This window comes from Condylura cristata, unplaced genomic scaffold (assembly GCF_000260355.1).
Source record: "Condylura cristata isolate star-nosed mole 26May11 unplaced genomic scaffold, ConCri1.0 scaffold00033, whole genome shotgun sequence".
Classification (NCBI taxonomy): Eukaryota; Metazoa; Chordata; class Mammalia; order Eulipotyphla; family Talpidae; genus Condylura; species Condylura cristata.
Window position 1 is genome coordinate 9,517,090 of NW_004567134.1, and position 19,706 is coordinate 9,536,795.

Sequence of the window (19,706 nt, forward strand, 5' to 3'; positions counted from 1 at the left end):
AGGGAGCAGAACAGGCAGATCGACAAAGTTCACTGCTGAGGGGAGCAGTGGGCGGGTCAGGAGAGGTCTGCCGCGCCATGTGGTCACCTCCGGGGCAGGCGGGAATCGAACTCATGTGGAAGTGGCTTTAACTTCTTAGTGCTGTGCTTTAACCCGCTGCGCCACCAGGGAGGGCCCAGCAACTTTGGTGTCTTTAAGCCGGGGCAAGCTGTCCTGAAATTCCCGATGGCTGCCTGAGGCCAAACACTCACATGCTAGGGCATTCAGTTGTTTCCATTACAGCAGAGCCTCCTGGGGTTATCCAGGCTGGACCACGGGCTCAGACACGACTCCCCCGGAGGCAGCAAGAGTCCTGAGACCCACAGGCCACGCAGATGACACCAAAATAGACATGCGAAGTCCAGGCTTAGTTGACTGGGAGGGAGGAGGGGAAAGCTGTTCCCCAACACATCCACCTGATGGAAATATCCTGAGCTGGAATGAGCTGTAAATAAACTTGACCATGCTAAAAACAAACATCTCCAGGGAGAGGGTGGGTGTCAAAATAGATGGTCTTCACCTGCTGAAGATGAAGTAGGTCACGGGGAGAGGCTCAGAGGGGCAGACCACGCAGATGGCCCAGCAGGAGAAGCAACCAATGATTTATGTCGACTGAAGAGTTCCCCAGTTTCGGAACACAAGAGCAATGGTGGCTTTAAACAACATGGGGTCTTTTGTCAGTAGAAGACCCTCCCCCCGGGCTTTGGGATGAGAACTGGAGTCCATATATGAACTGGAAAAATAAATGGCAAGGACTACAAATGATCCACGCCAGCCTCCCAGGTGCTGGAAGAAGCTCTAGGAAACATCAGCCTCAGACCTTAGGTGTCTGTGGACATAGAGAGGCCAGGGAGAAACTGTGTTGGTGTGTGTGGCCAGCTTTTATAACATACCCAGGGCCCAGGAGAAGCCTGGTTACTTCTTCTTCCAGTTCGAGGAAAGGAACTTGGAGAAGTGTGAAGAGGAATACTATTGGCATCAGTGTCAAGGTTTTTTTTTTTTTTAATATTTATTTATGTTTACAGAACTGGGGTACAGGCCAGAGGTGTAGGGGGGTGAGAGGATTCACCAGAGACAGAGTGGGGAGCAGAACAGGCAGATTGACAAAGTACGCTGCTGAGGGAAGCAGCGGGTGGGTCAGGAGAGGTCTGCCGCGCCATGTGGGTCACCTCCCTGGCCGGGGATCGAACTTGGACTGCAGTGGTTTTGAAGCGCTTCATAACATAGTGCTTTAACCTATTGTGCCACCAGGGAGAGCCCCAGTGTCATGTTTTACAACAACAGTGAGAGTATTTTGCCAAGAAGCAGCCCCTAACAGCTGGCGCTGCCAGGCTGAGTGGAGCATAAACAATTTTCCAGGCAATGTCAGACACGTCCACTCTCACCACAGGAACTCAGGACAAGGACAAGGTCACCTGGGCACCATGTCAGACACAGACAAAACTGACCATCATCAGTTACAGAAGTAACCCAAGATCCCTCTTTCCTTGCTGCTATCAGTGACCACCGCCTGTCACACCTTCAGCCTGGCTCGGGTTATTTCTTCTAGATAACTAGGATACTCAGCCGAAGAACAGCTCATGCTTCCTGATAGCATGAACAAAGGGCAAAGCCAGAATGCACTTCTTCACAGTCTCCCTAGCATCTTGAAAAAGCCCAAATCCTGGAACAAGCCTCTCCAACACATGCTTCCCAAATCCCCCACAGGCCCAGTGAGGCAAGGGGTGGATGGAGTACTCAGTTTAGGCACAAGTGTGCTCCTGTTGGCCTTTTGTTGGGGGTCAAGGACACTCTTATCTCAGGCCATAGTTATAGGAGCTTCCTGCTTAGCTCCTGACTTCTGTTTCCACCCGTGAACAGTCCTGATGTGGAGAACAAAAGGAAGGATGCTGGAACCAGACATGGGGTTCAGATCGTGGCTCTGTCACTTGCAATATGACCACCAGCAAATTGCTTCTCCTCTTTGTCTCAGTGAACTGATCTGTAAAATGGGAATGAGGAGAATAACAACAGTATTGCTTAACCCTCAAAGTTGCTATGAGAATTGGGTGAATATATAGGTGTGAAACATTTAAATGGTACCTGGTATGGGTGGGGAGTCTTGTCATTATTAACAGCATTTGTTAATATTATTCACTCAAAAAATATTAAAGGGATCTCTAGTGTATGTCAGGCAGTGTGCTAGACTATGGGTATTAAAAACTAGCTTCACCGTCTCAGAAAGCACAATTTAATCAAGGAGATACAAGGAAATAGTTTGTCCCCATAAATGAAAGCTAACATAGGGTGAAACTAGAAAAAAAAACAGGATCACTTAACTTTGGCCTGGGAAGTCAAGATGAGCTTCCTGGTGGAGGGGGTACCGACAGTTTTTTGAAAAATAAATAAGACTATCCAGGACTGAGGTGGATGTGGGAGGGCAGAGTGAGACAATGCCTAAGGATGCTGGCAGTCACTTAAGCTCCACAGGCCTTACCACCCACAGGTCAGGGGCACCATTCAGCCATCTTTCTGCTCCCCCTCCCCCGATCCCTCACAAGACCTGGCCCAATACCAGGCAAAGCACATACTCAAATGGGCAAATATCTAATTCTAAACTTGGGCAGTTTTCCCCACAAACTAAGGGGACTGCTCCATCTCATGCTCTGACCACTGTTGCCCAGGTCCCTGCAACATCAAAATCACCCTTGATTCTTCTTCCTCTTTTACAGTGACAGCACACTGTCCCCCCAGTTTCTTTCTCCCCAGTAATACTGGCTTCAGTCCCTTCCTTTCTGTCCTCACTGCTTCAGCCAGACCCTGACATGGCACCCAACTGTCCACCTGCTGCCCGTCCCCACGTCCTTCAGCTCACCATGCCCCACCCCTTCCCAGGCTCTTCCAGTAACTTCCTTTGCTAGCACCTTCTGTGGCTCTCTGCTACTTTTAAAGCTCAGCCTCCAAATTGCCCAATCTAGCTGCATACTAGCTTTTCAGTCCTCCCTAAATCCCTCCCCCAGTTCTTTAAGAAGCCTCCTTTCCTATTAGACCTTCCACCTTGAAACTTCCTGCTTCTGTGCTATATTTAACATACTTGGAGTGGCTGGCTGCTATTGCTCTCTGCCAGAGAAGCTTCTTCCAAAGTCTCGGTTAGGCATCTGCAGCAGCCCCGAGACCCTGCCACACGCTGGCCTAAGCCTGGGCAACCTCTACCAGACCATCCCGGCCAAAATAAATGTTGGAGGTCAAGAGTCAAGGCAAGCCAGCTCAGAGAAATAAATGCCCCTTGTAATGGCCCCGGGTTCCAAAAATATTATTCACAAAGGCAGGGGGCCTATGTCATATAGCAAATGGGAGGTACCCTCATATTTGACAGGCTAACGGGCTAGAACAGAAACCCGAAGTCTGGGGCGGCAGCTGGGCCTCCTTGAGTAGGGTGGGCATGAAGGAGGCCCTAATACCGACCCCCACTAACAAGCAAAGTCTTCTCTGAACAGCCCTGCCCGGCCTGGATCAGAAGAAGCGGGGCGGCCACAAAGCCTGCTGCCTGCTGGCGCCCCCTCCGCCCCCGCTGTTCCCGCCGCCCTTCTTCAGAGCTAGCCGAAGTCCGGTGAGTACGTGAGGAGAGAACAGTAACCCGGTGCCTCAGAACCCACCCCACAGCCCCATCAGCAACCGGTCTCTCCAAGTCTGCGCCCCTCAGAGTCTTTTCTGTGGGAGTCAACCCTCACTCTGACACAGCAGGCTGAGCCGCCATTTTGTACTTGCAGGCGTGTGTCCACTCAACAACTGTCTTAAAAAAGTGATGGAGGAAACTGGATTTAGCCAAATGTCCCATCTTCCTGAGAACAGTGAAGGGAGTTTATAGCTTTCTGAGCTCCCGTTAACTTCCCAGATGTGCAGCTTCCCCTTGTGTTTTCTTCTCCCCAAATCTTTCTGGAATTTTCTTCTACTGCTGGGATCTGAGGTTGACTCTCCAGGGTGGTGAGGAGGGTGTTCTGTGTGGTTGAGGTATGGGAGGGGACAGAACTGGGGAAGGCAGGAAAAGAACAGGATTTGGGGGGCTGACCTAGAAGACACCAGGTCAGGGCAGTGTGGGAATTGGGGTTCTCAGATCTTTCTGGAAACTCTTAGATGTATGCTGTTCGGTCTATGGTAGCCACTGGCCATAGGTGGCATGTTAATGTGGCTAGTTTGAGCTGAGAGGTGCTGTGTATATAAAACACACCTGAACTGTGAAGACTGAGATAACGAAAAGGATGCAAGTCATCTCCTTAGTAGGTTCTCTATTGAATATATGTTGAAATGTTACAATATTGAGTAAAATAAGATATTCATTCAAATTAATTTCACTTCTTTCCTTTTACCTTTTCAATGTGGCTACCAGAACATTTAAAACTACATATATAGTTTGTGTTGGTGGTTTGCTTTTTTATTTCTATTGACAATTCTGGTCTAGACACTGGGGGGAGAAAAGACCCCCCCCCTCCTCCCTGAAAAGAGTTTCCTAACTCCATCCAAAGTGGCAAGTTTATCTCTAACCCATTCAAGTCAAGAACAGAGGCAAGAACAGACCTTAGAATGTTGTCTTCTTGGGACATGATGGAGTCAGGGAACCCCTGATCTTGGCAGCTGGACTGTGGGGCAGGGTGGTGACACTCTCCTTTCCCCCAAGTCCAGTCTCTAACCTGGTATTGCCTGGCATTGAAGCTTCTCTCCCCAGACATGAAGAATCTCATCCTAGAACTCAAGGGCACACAGCCCTCATGCGTGCAAGGATCGCTCGGATCCCCTGGACCTCCTGGCCCTCAGGTTGGTGCCTTTCACCAGACTCTCTCCTGCTGAATTCTATCTGGAGCAGTGAAGCCCCCCGGGAAGTGTCTCGTAGTGTTATAGGGCACTTCAAATCTGAGAGAGGCACCCCTGAAGTCCCAAAACCTGCCTGCTCTAAGTGGGTTCTGCCATCCGCCGCAACAAGACAAAGCATATAAAGCTTTAGTGAAAAGTGACTTTAATACAATGAATATACAATATGAAACACAAAGAATGTAACTTCTAAATCAAACACCTCAAGTTACCCATCCCCTCGTGGGCAAAAGTCAACCCAAAAGGGATTGGCCCAAAGCAAGGCCTGAAAGCTGCCACAAGACTAAAGCACCTTCTGGCCGGGACCCATGGAAAAGGGTCAGAAATGGCCAGACAAATCTGAGAGGAAAAGAGCAAAATCAAAATCAATATAAACATTGCCATAGTCACCTCCCTACAGATATCTCACCCACATCTGCCTTAACCAGTCCAGGGTCAGGAAACAAGCCCAGTTTCTTCATCACATGTTTGCTGCTCCATGTGGCTTCCTTAGGTCTCCTTCTCCATCTGCCTCCTGCCTTCTGCCTTCCTTCTCTCTTCTTCTCTCTCCTTTTTCTCTGCTCAGTTCCACCCTCCTTCTGGGTGGGGCAGGGAACCTGGAACTTCCCTTCTCCTAGGGACCACCCAGTTACAGTAGGTCTCCCACTTACATAGAGTGGGTGCTTTTCCACCTCTAGCTCCCCTCCAGCTCCAAAGCCAAAAGCCCTGATTCTTTACCCCCTGAATTCTGACTTCTCTGTGCTGATTTTCTCATGTAGGCAGTGCTGTTTGGGATTTGGGTTGGGATTAAATGAGGTGCTGCATGGATGGGTCTGGTTTATTATTTATAGTTACCTTGTATATGACCGCTGACCCCATCAGTGGCCCTAACAGTATCTGCACTCAGTGCAGGAAAATGGAGGCACAGAGGAACCTGTTACTCTGAGCCCATCTGGTCCCCAAATAGTGCTACCAAGCAGCTTCCAACCTCTCCCATCAAAACTAAAGGCAAGAATGAGGGAAAGGCTGAGTGCTACCCAAAGAATTTTCTATGCAAAACTGTGTCTCACAGATTCGTGATGCCTCAGGCCTGCCCCGGGGAGAAGAGCCACCAAAGATAGCATCAAAGATAGCCCCTGGGTCTCTGGGCCTGCTGAGGGCAGGGAAGTAGCGCTTGAGGGATCACACCATCCCTCCTGGTGGCCCGCCCTGTGGCTTCCGACATGGGGAGACTAAGAGACAGTCTCCTTGCCCTGGTTCCAAACCCCCCAGGAGGGCACCCTGGCCAGTATCTCTATCATCTCGTACTCCTGACATCGCACTCAGCTCTGGTGCATTTCTTGGGTCCTCAAACTTCTTTGAGCCTCAGGGCCTTTGTGCTATGTTCCAGCTGTTTGGAATATTCTTCCTTCTTTTTTGTTTTTCTTTAAAGATTTCTTTATTTATGCATACAGAGCTGGGGTACATGCCAGAGTTGTGGGGGGGTGGGTGAGAGGATTCACCAGAGACAGAGTGAGGAGCAGAACAGGCAGATGGACGAAGTACACTGCTGAGGGGAGCAGCGGGCGTGTCAGGAGAGGTCTGCTGCGCCATATGGGTCACCTCCAGGCTGGGGATCGAACTGGTGCTGAAGCAGCTGTAGCTTCATAGTGCTGCACTTTAATCCCATGCACTACCGGGGAGGGCCCTGGAATAGTCTTCCTTCTGATTTCACCATGGCCAGCTCCTTTGTCACTAGCTCGCAGCTGACCTGCCACCTCCTTAGACATGCTTCACCCACCCACTCTGCACTCTCTCCTCCTGGTGCATGGACTGGTTTTAATTTACTGCATAATTTCCTCATTTCATTATAGTTTTCTTGCCTGTTTTTGTTATTGTTGCTGTTGTTCTTGGTCTCTTTCTCTCCATTCCTACCCCCTACAAAATATAGACTTTCTCGAGAGGTTGGCAAACTGTGGTCCATGGGTCAAATCTGGCAGCAGCTTGATTTTGTGATTAAGGTTTTGTTTCTGCTTTGCAAAGGTAGATGCGACCGTTGTGTGGAAGCACACTTATTGCAGATGTCACTAAAGAGGTGTACTGGCTGGTTCTTTACCGGAAAAGTCCCCCAACCCCTGGTCTGTAGGAACAGGCCATGGTCTGTTTTGTTCACATGGTGTACCCAGTCTGTTCCCCTGCAGGTGAAGTAGGCTCTCACAAAGATCTGTTAAACACATTAAAAAAAAAAAAAATCAAAACAGGACAATAGGTTAAAACACAGCACTGTGAAGCTATCACAGCCACTGCAGCACGCTCAGTCCAGGCCAGGGGGTGACCCACAGCTGACCTCTCCTGACCCGCCCGCTGCGGGGGGGCAGGGGGTTCTCCCTGTCCACCCCACCTCCCTTGCCTCTAGTCCTGCCTTGCTTTGATGTATATTCTTCACTTCTTATCTCCATTATGTAGGGTCCACCAGGGCTTCCGGGCAGGACAGGACCAAAGGGAGAAAAGGTATGATCCCCTCCTTGCTTTGTTCCCCCTCTCCTCGGTAATTCCAGTCTGTTTTCTGGGGGTGTCGCTGACAGCTTTCCGGTTGAGATTCCAGAGCATGTGCTCATTCTGCCTCAGCACATGTGGCTAAGTCCAGGATGACTGGGCTGCCCTGCAGGCGTGGGATCCCAAGGGTGCCTGTCCGCCCGGCAGGGCTGGCTGCTGTCAGTCGCCAGCAGCTATGCCGCAGGCTCATACCAGGTCTCAGCTGCTAAACCTTCTGCTTCCAGAACTTCTCTTCCAAAGCAGCCTCTGCTTACGACGTGTCTTCTCCATCCACAGGGGGAGCTTGGCAGACCCGGGAGGAAGGTACGGTCCATGCTGCTCAGTCAGCATTACACAGGCAGCTTTGATGCACATGCGTGTGAGTGTGTGTGCACCCCTGGGGTGGGCAGTGGTCACCTGTCCTCATGAGGATGATGGTGGCAATCCTGCTCTTCCTTGCCCCGCCCCTCCCCCTCCCCCCACCCCTCCCCTCCCCGCCTCCTGTAGCCAATAGCTGGAGCCCGCTTGTGCCAGGCTTTCGGACTCCTGCCAAAGGCTGTGTGCCTGGCCACATTTCCCCCAGCCTCAGACCATCTCTTTCTGCCACCCATCTGAGAAGCCCTTGAAGGCCCAACCAGCAGCACAAAATGACTCACAGTCTATCTGATTAAACTGGAATCAGGTGCCAGGACAGACAGAAACAAATGGCTTTTGCTTTCTGGTCCAGCCGAAATAAATGAGGGTTACCTAAGGTCACTGGCACGGGACGCTGAGTGATCCAAGCACGTGTTATCAAAGCTCTCATTGCGTCAGGATGGAGTAAACCAGAAGCCTTGCATGGTTGTCGGTGGCCTAAACTGCTAGTCTTGATGATAGAAGGCAGTGCAAGACTCTGGCCAAGAAAAATGCCTGTGTCTAAAAGCACAATGATTCTTTTCTGGTCAATTTTTTTCACGACCAACAAGAACCTCAGACAGGTCTTCATGAGGCAAAATCTCAATGCTTAGGGCACAGATGACTACTACGGTCCTGGGGTGGAGAGGATTTGGGGGGTCATGGACTGATGAGCAGGGTCCACGAGGATGTGGGAGCATAGTTGTTGTAGCTGGGTGACAGCACATTTTTTGTTTTGCTACGATGGATGTGAGCTACAGAAACCACAGGCCGTGAGCCCTCATTTGTGGTCTCTGGATACAGACTGGGCCATCTGTCTTTCGAGCTAGGCAAACCTTGGGTACAAGGTGCAGCAGTCTAGATAGCCCCCAGGTCCCTGGTCTCACTCTCTTTTGCAAGACTTGCTTTTCGATGGCCTCTGGCTTGGGCTAGGTCCCCTGGAAGCAGAAATGGGTGCCATGTGCCAGTTTTTGATAAGGGAGCACTCTCTAGAGGAGCGTGAGGGAGGGGGATGCCAGCCAGGGCAAGGGGTGAGCCCCGTGTGGGAAGGTATCAGGTAGCATCTGTTCAGCCTCAACCCTAGGGGAGCTCTGGAGTGTGATTATGCCAAAAGTTCTGAGGGCAGGGAGTTGGCTACCTGCTGCAGGCAGAGCAGGCACATAAAATGCCAGGCAGCCCCAACTGCCCGTGGGGGCAGACTGAGTTGCAGGTGGGCAGACAGTTGTGGCAATAGGGAGCTGGAGAATGGGCACATTGAGCTGGAAAGAGATCTGGAGGGCATCCTAATGGCATCTGCCACTGCTCCTATCCCTCGCCCCTGGGAAGAGCCTGTTGGAATGCCGAGGACATTTAGGTGGGTAGGTGAGGGCAGGTGATAGGTGTCAACAGACCAACTTTAGAATCCCTTCCTCCCCACCTTCTGTTCTTGAGTTGAATAAGACCTGTGCCTACAGCGTGACAAGGCTTTGACTTGTCCCTAAATGACCCAACTTCCCAGGCTGTCAGTCTCTGGAGAGTGGGGGTAGGGGTCTTAGAGCAGACTTAGAGACCCCAAACTCCCCTACCACTCCAGAGTCCAGTCTTAATTCCTGGAAGGAAAGAAGCCCAGTTGTCCTGACTTTTGTTCTCCATCTTTGCAGGGTAGACCTGGCCCCCCGGGTGTTCCTGGTATGCCTGGGCCCATTGGCTCACCCGGCACTGAAGGACCCAGGGTAAGTTGGTATACTCATGGGGTTCATGGGGTATCAGGACGTGAGGGGAGAAAGTGGTTGCTCCTTGATGCCTGGCACCTAGTAAATGCACTTCCGTAAGATGGAGAGGAAGATGACATGAGGACTGTCCAGGAATCCCCAAACAATTCCTCCTTCACCAGCATGGCAAGACCCCCATCAGTTCTACAGTTCTGTGCCATGGAAGGAGAAGTGGGGCTGCTCCCTTCTGTCACACGCACTGCGGTTTTCCTTTGTCCTGAAAGTTAGCATGTAGTTCTGATGGCCTCAGAGGGTCCTGTACTGGCTGGTCAGGCTGATGGGGCAGAGAATGGAGGGTTCAGGGAGTGGATGTTAGGAGCCAGCATGATTGAAATCTTGCATTCAGAGAGGGAGCAGCCATGCTGATGAAGTCCCCTTGTTCCCCTGGGGTGGCTAACATCCACACCCATGCCTTTGTTTACATTCTTCTCCTTGTCAGCACAGGCTGGGTGCAGGGGTGTGACTGGAAGTTTTCCTTGCATATGTAAATGAAGGGTGGGCAGGTGAATATCACTATCTGTTCTGGTTCCTTCAGACTATTTACACTGGGAATGGAAAGCTGTATTGCTCCTCCTGTTTGGAACAGTCATAAGGTCATTTCTTTTAAAAATCACCCATCAGAGCTCAGCTGTCCAATATGGCAGCCACAAGCCATGGGGCCATTGAGCTCTTGAGATGCATATAGTGTAACTGAGGAACAGAATTTCAAAATTCTAATCAAGTATGAATTTTAAAATCTTTACTCAATTCAGTTATTTGAAAACATTTCAGCAGGTTTAGAGCAACTTGAGTGTGGGCATCTATCTGCTTTTTCAACTATGAATTTTATAAAATCTAATAAGAATCAAATATCTTGGGTTACAAAATTATCATTTGATGTAAACATAAAAATATGTAACACAGTTCAAATACTTATAAAAAACTAAACTAATTAGTGATTTTTATATTTATATTAGATTGAATAAATTTGTTAAAATTAATTTCACTTGTTTGTTTTTAATATTTCTTCTTAAAATATTAAAATTAAAAATGTATGTAGTTCACTTTGTATTTCTGCTAGCTGGTACTCATACAGTTTTTAGTACAGAAAATGAGGCAAGATCCAAACCATTTCAAGGCCCAACAGAGCGCCCCCACCCCCAGCCTTGGTTCCTGCTGCAGGGCTGCACACAGGAAAGCTAATGCTACTCTACCTGCAGCAAACCTAGGTGAGACTGTGGGAGACATCTAGAAAGGTCCTCCCTATGCAAAAAGCAAAACAGACAAAGTTTTTTTTTTGGTCCTGTTTGCTGACTCCTTGTCCTCTGAGGACCACATAGCCCTTTGCACTCCCCCTCATCCTCTCGTCTTTCCCTCTAGGAAAAGACCAAGTATCAGTTCATGTACAATAACTAGTCAGCGTTTAATTTGGAAATCTGCTCTGCCCTGGACAATTTCATATTATAGTTCATCTCAAATGCCACCATGAAGTGTGGAATATGGACCCTGTGTCCCTAGGGTAGAGCAAGGGAGCTTTTGAAGATGTCAGTTCACCTCCATCTTGCCATGACCTTCCTGGGAATGTCACTGGAAGTCTTTTTTTTTTTTATTCTTCTAATGCAGGGTGAAAAAGGTGACCTGGGTATCATGGGCTTGCCAGGATCTAGAGGACCAATGGGCTCTAAGGTCAGTGTGGTGATCCAGATGGATGTCCCCAGATCTTTTCACTGGGAATCTGGAGTTCTGCAGCTCATGAAGATGGGGACTGGGTGGCGTTGCCATCCCAGGCTGGGGAATGGCACAGACATTGGACATCCCTTGGCAGAATGCTTGCCTTTCACCAGGCCTTGGGTAACATCATGCCCTGGGACAGAGAGGCATAGGGTTGCCATTCCTGCTGTTCTCCCGGGCAGTGAAAGTTAACCCTCTGTTTTCTGGACACCAGAGCCTACGGAAACCTTTTCTGCCCAAGGTCAGGGAGAGAGTAAGAAAAGCAATGCTCTTTTAGGCTGCATATAAATGCAGAGACACCTTTGTGTTTACTGCTGCAACCCCATGAAAGCTTGCAGCCAGGTGGGGACACCCCTGGCTAATAACAGCCAGAGATTCCCTCACTCTTGCCTCAAACTCTAAGGGCCAGCAGGTCTGATTACAAATGCACCTTCTGCTTTCTTTTAGGGTTACCCTGGATCCAGAGGGGAAAAGGTTAGTGCTTGTCTCTGATGGCTCCCCAGAGCCTGGTCTGGGGGGCAGCTCTGTCATTAGTCTGTGACTGCAGTGACCACCCTTAGACATTCCCCTGTCTTTTGTCAATGAGCACAAAGAGGCGAGAGGCTTGTAGAGGCAGGACAAGGGTCTGGGGAGGAGTCAAGGCCCTTCACATGGAGCAGCTAAGCAGTTGGACAGAGAGGGCGTCTGGTGTGGGGTACAGAAGGCAGATGCCGACATGGGTCTTTCCATGGAGCTCCCCTTTACAACCTTCACCTCTATAACAACAGCAAAACAAAGCCAAAAAACCTACATGGGGCCTGGGGACATTTTCTCTAGGCTGAGAGAGGATCTGGGACCCTCAGTTTTCTGGAAGTTGTCCTTTACTAATGCAAGTAATCTTGGGGTCCAAATAGAAAGCAAATGACAAAGCATTTCTTCCTGGGCATGCCACGAAGCTTTCCTAGGCTCTGAGCCTATTTCTGACCTGAAAATGATGGTGTTGGTTTGGGATACTTAGGCCTGAAATAGTCTTGGCTTGCTAGTGGTTGGTTTTAATTCCCTGCCTTTTTCCTGTGGTTTCCCCCTAGGGATCCAGAGGTGAAAGGGGTGACTTGGGGCCCAAAGGAGAAAAGGTAATGTCCATTCCATAGACATGGCAAACTAGAAGGGGAGTGGGCAGTCGCTGTCCACATCCCAGTGATCTGGCTGAGCAATGGGGTACCCATTGCGTGGAAGGTGACCAACGCCCTTCCCGGTTGTTCTGGAGATGGTCACCGTGTCTATTGCTCTCTCCACAGGGCTTCCCTGGAGTTCCTGGGATGTTGGGGCAGAAAGTGAGTACTAAGAAGGAGTCAAAGTGGTCCCAGTAAGAACTCAGTCCCCCACACACACAACAAAACGAGCCTCTGAGGGCTAGGGTCCCCAGGCAGGGAAAATGGGGTTTGCTGTGGAAGGTTCTGGTTTAGACAGGGAGTGAGTGGCCAGAAACATTGGTGAGAGGGTGGGCGGGTGGTTTGAAGCAAAGGACACCCCAGCTGGGTGGAGAGGGCCGAGTCATGTGCAAAAGTAGGATGCTTTAGGATGAGGGGGCTGCTGTGGGCCGTAGGTCAAGGGTCCCCAGGGCGAGTCACAGGCACCCTGGCCCAGTCCTGCCCCTGACTATGCTCAGGCAGCCTGTGCTCCCAGGCCACAGGTACTGCCTGGGCGACAGATTTGCTTTAGCTGGGTCACAGCAATCGTTCTTTATTTTGCTGGTTATATTTTTAAAATTTGAATAATTAAATATTTACAGGGATTTTATGGCTATCTTGCCTCAACAGGAGTCATTAGAAAGGATTTATCTCAGTTGATTTAAAGACACAATATTTAATCAACAGCATAGCTATGGCACAAATTGTGAGGGTGGCTATTGTATGGGAAACTTTTCCTCAGGGTTAGGGCTGGAGGAAGGAGGGTGGACGGGCTGGATAAAGGGGGGAGTTTTTTGTGCCAGAGGAAAGAGCGCATAAAGGGCTGCTTAGCCCAAGTCTTAACATCATCAAGGTGGTCACTTGTGCTCTCAGGCATTGTCTTGGGAAGTTATTTTAATCTCGGCCTCACAGCCCACTGGTCTTTAAACAAACAAATGGGTGCCTTCTCAGAATTCTAAATTTTCTTTTTCAAATTCTCTCTTACATTTGGGACTTGAATAACCCCAATTTATCTGACCCTCCCCAGTCAGGAGAACATATTTAAAATGTTTTAACCATCTAACATGAATTACTATAATAGATCCTTGCCTTAAGCTGCCAAAAATTCTGATCCTGCTCCCCCCCAGGGGGTGTGTTGGATGGAAAAATGAAGAGACTCATTATATGAGCTAATTAAAGGAAACATTCAAAAGAGGGACATTTTTGTTTTAAAATACTTAGGCTAGGTTTTCATTCAGTACAGCAGTGAACATCAAAGAATAATAAATTACTATAAAATTAAGTATGACAGCTTCCCTGGCCTCTGCCCCATTTATTAGACTTGCCATCTAGCATCCTCGTTCCTTTTCGTGACAGGCTGTCTTAAAACAGAGCTGACCTGATAAGCATAATCAAGTTTTAGGAGAGAAATTAGATCAAGGAATTATGGGCTGCTTCCAGTTGATGAAGAGAAGGGTCACACTTCTTTCTGACAATCTTTTGCCCAATAAAGAAATTCATGCTCTTCATACTACTGTTTTCTCCCAGCCAAACCAGACACCCTGTGCCCCTACTAAACAACCAAGAAAAATTGTGCATACGTATCATCACTGTGGCTGCATAAAACCATTTTTTACTTGAGCACTCTCACTGCCTCAGACGCTGAAAGACATACACTGTAAAGAAATAGAGGTCTAAGGACAATTCTAGAAGTTGGTGGCTTGGGTAGGGACAGATTCCATACATTGGTTGAGCCGTACAGATAATTTCAGTCTTAGGTTGATCCCGTGAATGTTGGTGTTCCCTGGAACTCTTTGACTCAAAGTGAAAACCCTCTGGTGGGTGTTTCTTGTGCTCTTTCAGGGGCTTGCCTGCTCTTCATGCACACTAGCTACTGACAACAATTCTCCCTGCTGCTGTTGCTTAATGTATCATGGTGGTACATGCTGAACTGTTGAGAGATGGATGGTGAAAGGAAGCAGCCCGAGGGTGCATGATCCAGAGAAACAGTCAGTGGGCCCAGACTCCTAGAACACAAGGAAGGAGGAAAGAAATGGAGTAGTGGATTTAGGACAGGTTGGCCTTTAACTATGGAATTCTGCAGTTGGTTCAGCGAGTTGAAAATCAGGTTTTCCAATGAGGAATGGCATTTCTTTCCTTGTCTTTTACAAGAATGATACTGTGTTCAAACATACTTCTGGAACCTCTTTTCCCCCAAAGGGTTTTTGTCTAACTAAAGGAAGTGTGCTGGATAGAAATCAATCTGATTTTTACTGACAAGTGGGAGAAATGTAAAACTGTAAGAAAAGGTGCTAAATGAGCAGTAACATCCTCAAAATGATAATTGTCACTATCATGTCTAGTTATACAAAACCCGTAGAATAGAATTGGTGCTAAAAACAAGAGAAGACACAACATGGCATTTCAACTAAGAGAGAAAACATTTTTTTCCAGTCCACTTGTGCAATAGCACATATGTGATAGAGGTCTCCGAGTCTCCCACTTTGGCTGTTCTGCACGGTGACCTGGGTCACCAAAACTTGCAATCCCCAGCAATTTGTCTCTCTGAGCTCGTACAATACCCACCAGGGGAACTTTGTCCCCTCCTTCCTCTTGCTTGAAAAGCCTATCTCCCTTTATAACTCCATCACTCTCCCCATCTCCCAAAGGAGCCTACTGGGGAAAACTTTGGAATGACCAAGGCCATTACCCCTGGGGGGTATGACTGGACAGCCCATGGAGTTGTGCCTGTTCCACATGCCCTGATTCCTCTCTTGCTTCTCTTCTTTCCAGGGTGAAATGGGTCCAAAAGGTGAGCCTGGGATAGCAGGTCACCGCGGACCCACAGGAAGACCAGGAAAACGAGGCAAGCAGGTGAGAATCCCAACACTGGCCATTGCCCTGTGGCCAGGCCCTCTCGATGGTGGGGGTGGGAGCTGTGGAGAGGCTGGGGGTGGGGTCACTCAGTGTCCTCTGTCTGGTGGAAGAAGCAGCAGCATTTCCAGGAGCCAGCAGCTCCTCCAGGTGAACCTTAGTTTAAGTCGCCTCATGTAGGGTCCCCCTACAAACTAAACGGAAGCAAGAGTGGATCGCTAAGTCCTGAGAATAGGCCCGGCTTAACCAAAAAAAGAAAAAAAAAAAATGGGAGCAGCAACCAAGTTTGGCTATTTATCCAGAAACCCTGCTTTCTGCCCTTCCCATGGGAGTGTTGGAGAAGAGCCGAGGTAATTCCCTGCTATTGAAGCGTCTTCAGAGTCTCAGCAATGAGGTGGTCTTTTCCCTCACTCAAGCCCCCAAGTTGTAAAAACACGTCCTTGGCATTATTCATGATAAGTTCCAACTCCCCCTGGCTAACAGGCTCTTGTGTAAAACCAGGTCATGAGACAGGAAGGAAGTAAGGAAAGGAACTTGCTGTGGCCAACTTTGCAGCTGAGCTAAGCAGCTCAGGGAACCCCCCCCCACCCCATGGATGGGCTGAGAGATGTGCCCTTCCACTTTTTCAGTTGTTAGTTTGGCTTTTCCCTTCCTTTCCAACTTTAAGTGTAGACATCATCTCGGAAAACTTGGAAATGTCTCAAAAGTAGGAGTGAGCAGTAACAGCCTCAGGTATAAACCCCCGCAAGGTACAATAGTAACAGCCTCAGGTATAAACCCCCGCCAGGTATAAACCATGTTCCCATTTGGATGTATCTTCTCCCCATGTTATTTCTTTTGTGAACGTTTTCAATGTTTGGGTGTTGTTTTCTTTTTTTAACCCAATGTGTTATTATTGTATCAGACATTTTTAACTAAAACCAAAATACACACATTTCTGCTTGTTACTGCAGACAGTCATGATGCATTTGTAAACATCCCTGAAAACGTCTGCATCCCAGTAGCCAGTGAGTCAGCAGTGTATTGCTTGAGTCAGAGAGGCCTGAGTTATATTTAACATGGGGAGGTGAATACTATTGGGCACAAGCTTTTTCATCATTATATTTCTTTCTTTCCTGGGCTAGATTGTGGTTTTCAAGCTTTAGCTGACATCAGCATCTCTTGGGGTGGGGTGGGGGGACTGCTTAAAAACAGGTTCCCTGCCCCAAGGCGGTGTTTGTGGCCCTAAATTGCCCCACCCACCCCTGCCCCAGTACCTGAGCTGAATTTCTGGGCACAGCTGTAGCTGAACTGGCAGGGGACTTCTGTGGGATTCTCAGGCGAAGCCAAGGTTCAGACTGTAGTAATGTTACAGGGCAACCCCGATATGAAATGGATTGGCCTGACTGTGGGTCCTCACCTGTGTGCTTAAAAAAGGGACTTCCAATAAGACTCAGCTGCAAGCACACACTAACAGCTTAACAAGGGGTTTATTTACAAAAGAAGGGGAAATGAAGAAATGGATAGCTCAGGGAGAAAGAGAGAGAGAAACTGGTAAATGTCCTACCCAATCCTCTGAGCTGGAGCCCCAGTAGAATGCTGAGAGCCAGCGAAAAGCCAACAGTCCCTCACATATCCTTTCATACACCAGTATACACCTGCTACTTAGCTGTACCCTCAGTTCCCAGCAATCCTAACTTTGGTAATGATGACATGGCATCTGTAATTCTTGGTGTCTTGGATCTTACTGGTCTGGAGTGAGGGGTGTGTTTGTGGAGTTCATCCAGGGCATCCTTTCTCCTCAACAGTAACACAGGAAGCCAACTCTAGTTTTATCATGTGAATTTAGGAATGACACAGGGGCAAGCTGGGTAATTCAGGTTCCACACTAGCTTTTAAAGTCACCATATTCCAACTCAGCTGGGAAAGTTTTCCGGTGAGCATGTCCATGGCTGCGTATCAATTCCTAAAATAGATGCTTTGAGAGAGAACAAAGGGAACAACTCTTTAAACAACTCACTCTCTCCCCAACTGCTGGTGTCTAAATTTCTTGTGCTAGAAGTTTCTAGAAGCCTGTTGACCTATTTCTTCCAGTTCTTTCCATGGGCAGTGTTTATTTTTCCTAGTCAGGGTGGAAGTCAAGAATTCCTCGAGAACCTTGAGAATGGTTCAGTTGAAGTAATCTTAAAACACACTAGAACTTTGGGGTTTCAGGGAAATAAGTTCATCCTTTCCATAGATGTCAGACAAGCCCTAGTATGTGCCACTGCCCAGTGCCTTTCTGTGCTTGAGTTGTTACCTGGGGAACCTGTCATGGTTGTGTATTCACTCCCATTTTGGGTTCATTGATTGGATCAACATATAATCGATATAAACATTCTGTTTTTCTCAAATGTGCAACAGGAAACTTGCAATGTGCAATTAGCAAACTTGCTAATTTTCTATACACTATGAAATGATCACCACAACCAGTCTGGTTAACCTCTGTCCCCACACATGATTTCAAATTATTTTTGCTTGTGATGGGGACTTTGATGATATACTCTATTAGCAATTTGTAAGTAGGCAGGCAGTGTTATTAACTATAGTCATACTGTACATTACATCTCCGGAACTTAAAGACTTTTAAACTGGAAGTTTGTACTTTTTGACCCTCTTCATGCATTTTGCCTGCCTCCTATGGTCCTTTCTTTTTATCACAAATTAATTTCCTAACATAGAATCTTATACATCAAGTGTTTGTTAAATCAGTGGTGCTAGGAATTTCTGGAGGTTATTGTAAGTCAGTCTGAATCCTGGAATCAGAAGTCCAGAGCGCCCTCAGGAAATTAGAATTTCAGAGCCAGAAGGATTGAGAGACCACCTCATTCAACTCCCTTCATTTAGTCCCAAGGAAACTTAGGACAAGGAAAGTTGACTGCCCAGGCCAGGACCCCTACTAAGCCAGTTTCCCAGCCAGGGTGAGAACTCAGAGGGTGGAGACCGCTTTTCCCCACACCTCACCTTCTCTGTCACCTTCTTGCTTCAGGATGGCCCAGGAAAGCAGCTTTTGACTCCATTGTAAAACCTATAGTTAAGGAAGCAGAACAACTTCCTTGGGAGGGATTGCCAAATGTGGTGGATCAAAGGATACTTTTCCTGGAAAGCATTGCTCCAAGACTCCTGCTCATGGAGATGTGGCTTGTTCTGAGCAGATGACTGGTAAACAGAAAGTTCCATTACTGCTGATGTCAAGAAGCGTTTTCAGCTCCTTGGCACTGTGGTACTTCCTGTGCTCACGGCCAGCTGACCCGGCTGTTAGAAAAACAAGCCTTAATGGTGGCTATATTAAGAGGGTGTGACTTCCTTGGCCATTCTGGGACCCATCTTAGTTACCTCATGGAAATGCTTCAGCTTGGGCAAAGGCTTAAGAACTCCCTCCGTTAAGACAGAATTGGAAACAGACCTCACAGGTCCCATGTTGAGTTTAAGAAGTCGTTGGGCATTGCCCAACGCCCTGTTGACAGAGCAGGTCACATGTGATTTCCATTGTGAGTGGAAAGGAGTTACTGCCTGCCCAGACTTGGGGAAGGTGACATTTCAGCAGGTGGGTACATCTGCCAAAGCAGACATATAGAAAAGGGGATCCAGGCCAGTGATGTCGGGCATCAGTAATGTCCAGGATTGGCCCTGGGCAAGAGCAGACAGCTAACAGAATGTTCCAAGGAAGAACCTTCAAACATAAATCGGCCTTGGTTTCTAGAGTCATTCCTAAGGGCAGCCCTGATGGAGAATGCTTCACTCTTGACCCTCCCAGAACAGGCAGCAAAAAGGACACACTTTTTTTTTTTAGGACACACTTTTAAGAAATTTTCTAAGAATGTGAAAACCAAGTCAATTGCTATGATAATCTACCTGCTCCATTGAATCTTTGGTTCTGTGCAAAACAGCTTTTCACTCATGAGATCTGCTAACTTAACAAACCTACTTAGATATATAGTTACTGTGCCCATTTTACAGATGAGAAAACTGAGACACAAGGAGTGGTTTGAGTTAGCAGGATCTCATGGCCAAGGTGAAAATCCAGATTTCTTGACTGTTCTGTTCAACAAAACTCTGTCCCCTTGATGTTCTCAGCTTCTTCCTCCTTCCCACTTTACTCTGGAAAGGGAGGTAGACAAGACAAATTCTAGCCCCATGGGGAGATTTGATGAAATGACCACACAAATCATTGTAGAGTTATGCTCTGAGATAAAAGAATGAGAAGAATTCTAAGAGTCAATGACCAAGAGAATTGACTCCGTATGGCAAGATCAGGGGAAGCTTTGCTATTTGAGTCAAGAGCTGAAGAGTAGGCAGAGGGGAGGGAAGTGGAGTTTAGGGCAGAGAGAAGAGTCTTGAGAAGAGAGATAAAAGGTATGTGCTCTTGAAGACCAAAAACACCAAAAGGCTGAAATGAGATTAGAAAGCCCAGCTAGAGAGGGCTTTATAGGCT

The 19,706-nt window shown here is 48.0% G+C and overlaps 1 protein-coding gene across 2 annotated transcripts in view; it reads left to right on the top strand.

The window, feature by feature from the left end:
* Positions 1–19,706, top strand: part of COLQ (collagen-like tail subunit (single strand of homotrimer) of asymmetric acetylcholinesterase) — a 49,685-nt gene that overhangs the window by 19,475 nt on the left and 10,504 nt on the right. For both annotated transcript variants that reach the window (XM_004692302.2, XM_004692303.2), the window contains exons 2-11: positions 3,516–3,628; positions 4,729–4,830; positions 7,309–7,353; positions 7,675–7,701; positions 9,411–9,482; positions 11,124–11,186; positions 11,679–11,705; positions 12,299–12,343; positions 12,509–12,544; positions 15,173–15,253. In XM_004692302.2, the coding sequence (XP_004692359.1) occupies positions 3,516–3,628; positions 4,729–4,830; positions 7,309–7,353; positions 7,675–7,701; positions 9,411–9,482; positions 11,124–11,186; positions 11,679–11,705; positions 12,299–12,343; positions 12,509–12,544; positions 15,173–15,253 (611 nt within the window). The remainder of the gene's footprint in view (positions 1–3,515; positions 3,629–4,728; positions 4,831–7,308; positions 7,354–7,674; positions 7,702–9,410; positions 9,483–11,123; positions 11,187–11,678; positions 11,706–12,298; positions 12,344–12,508; positions 12,545–15,172; positions 15,254–19,706) is intronic.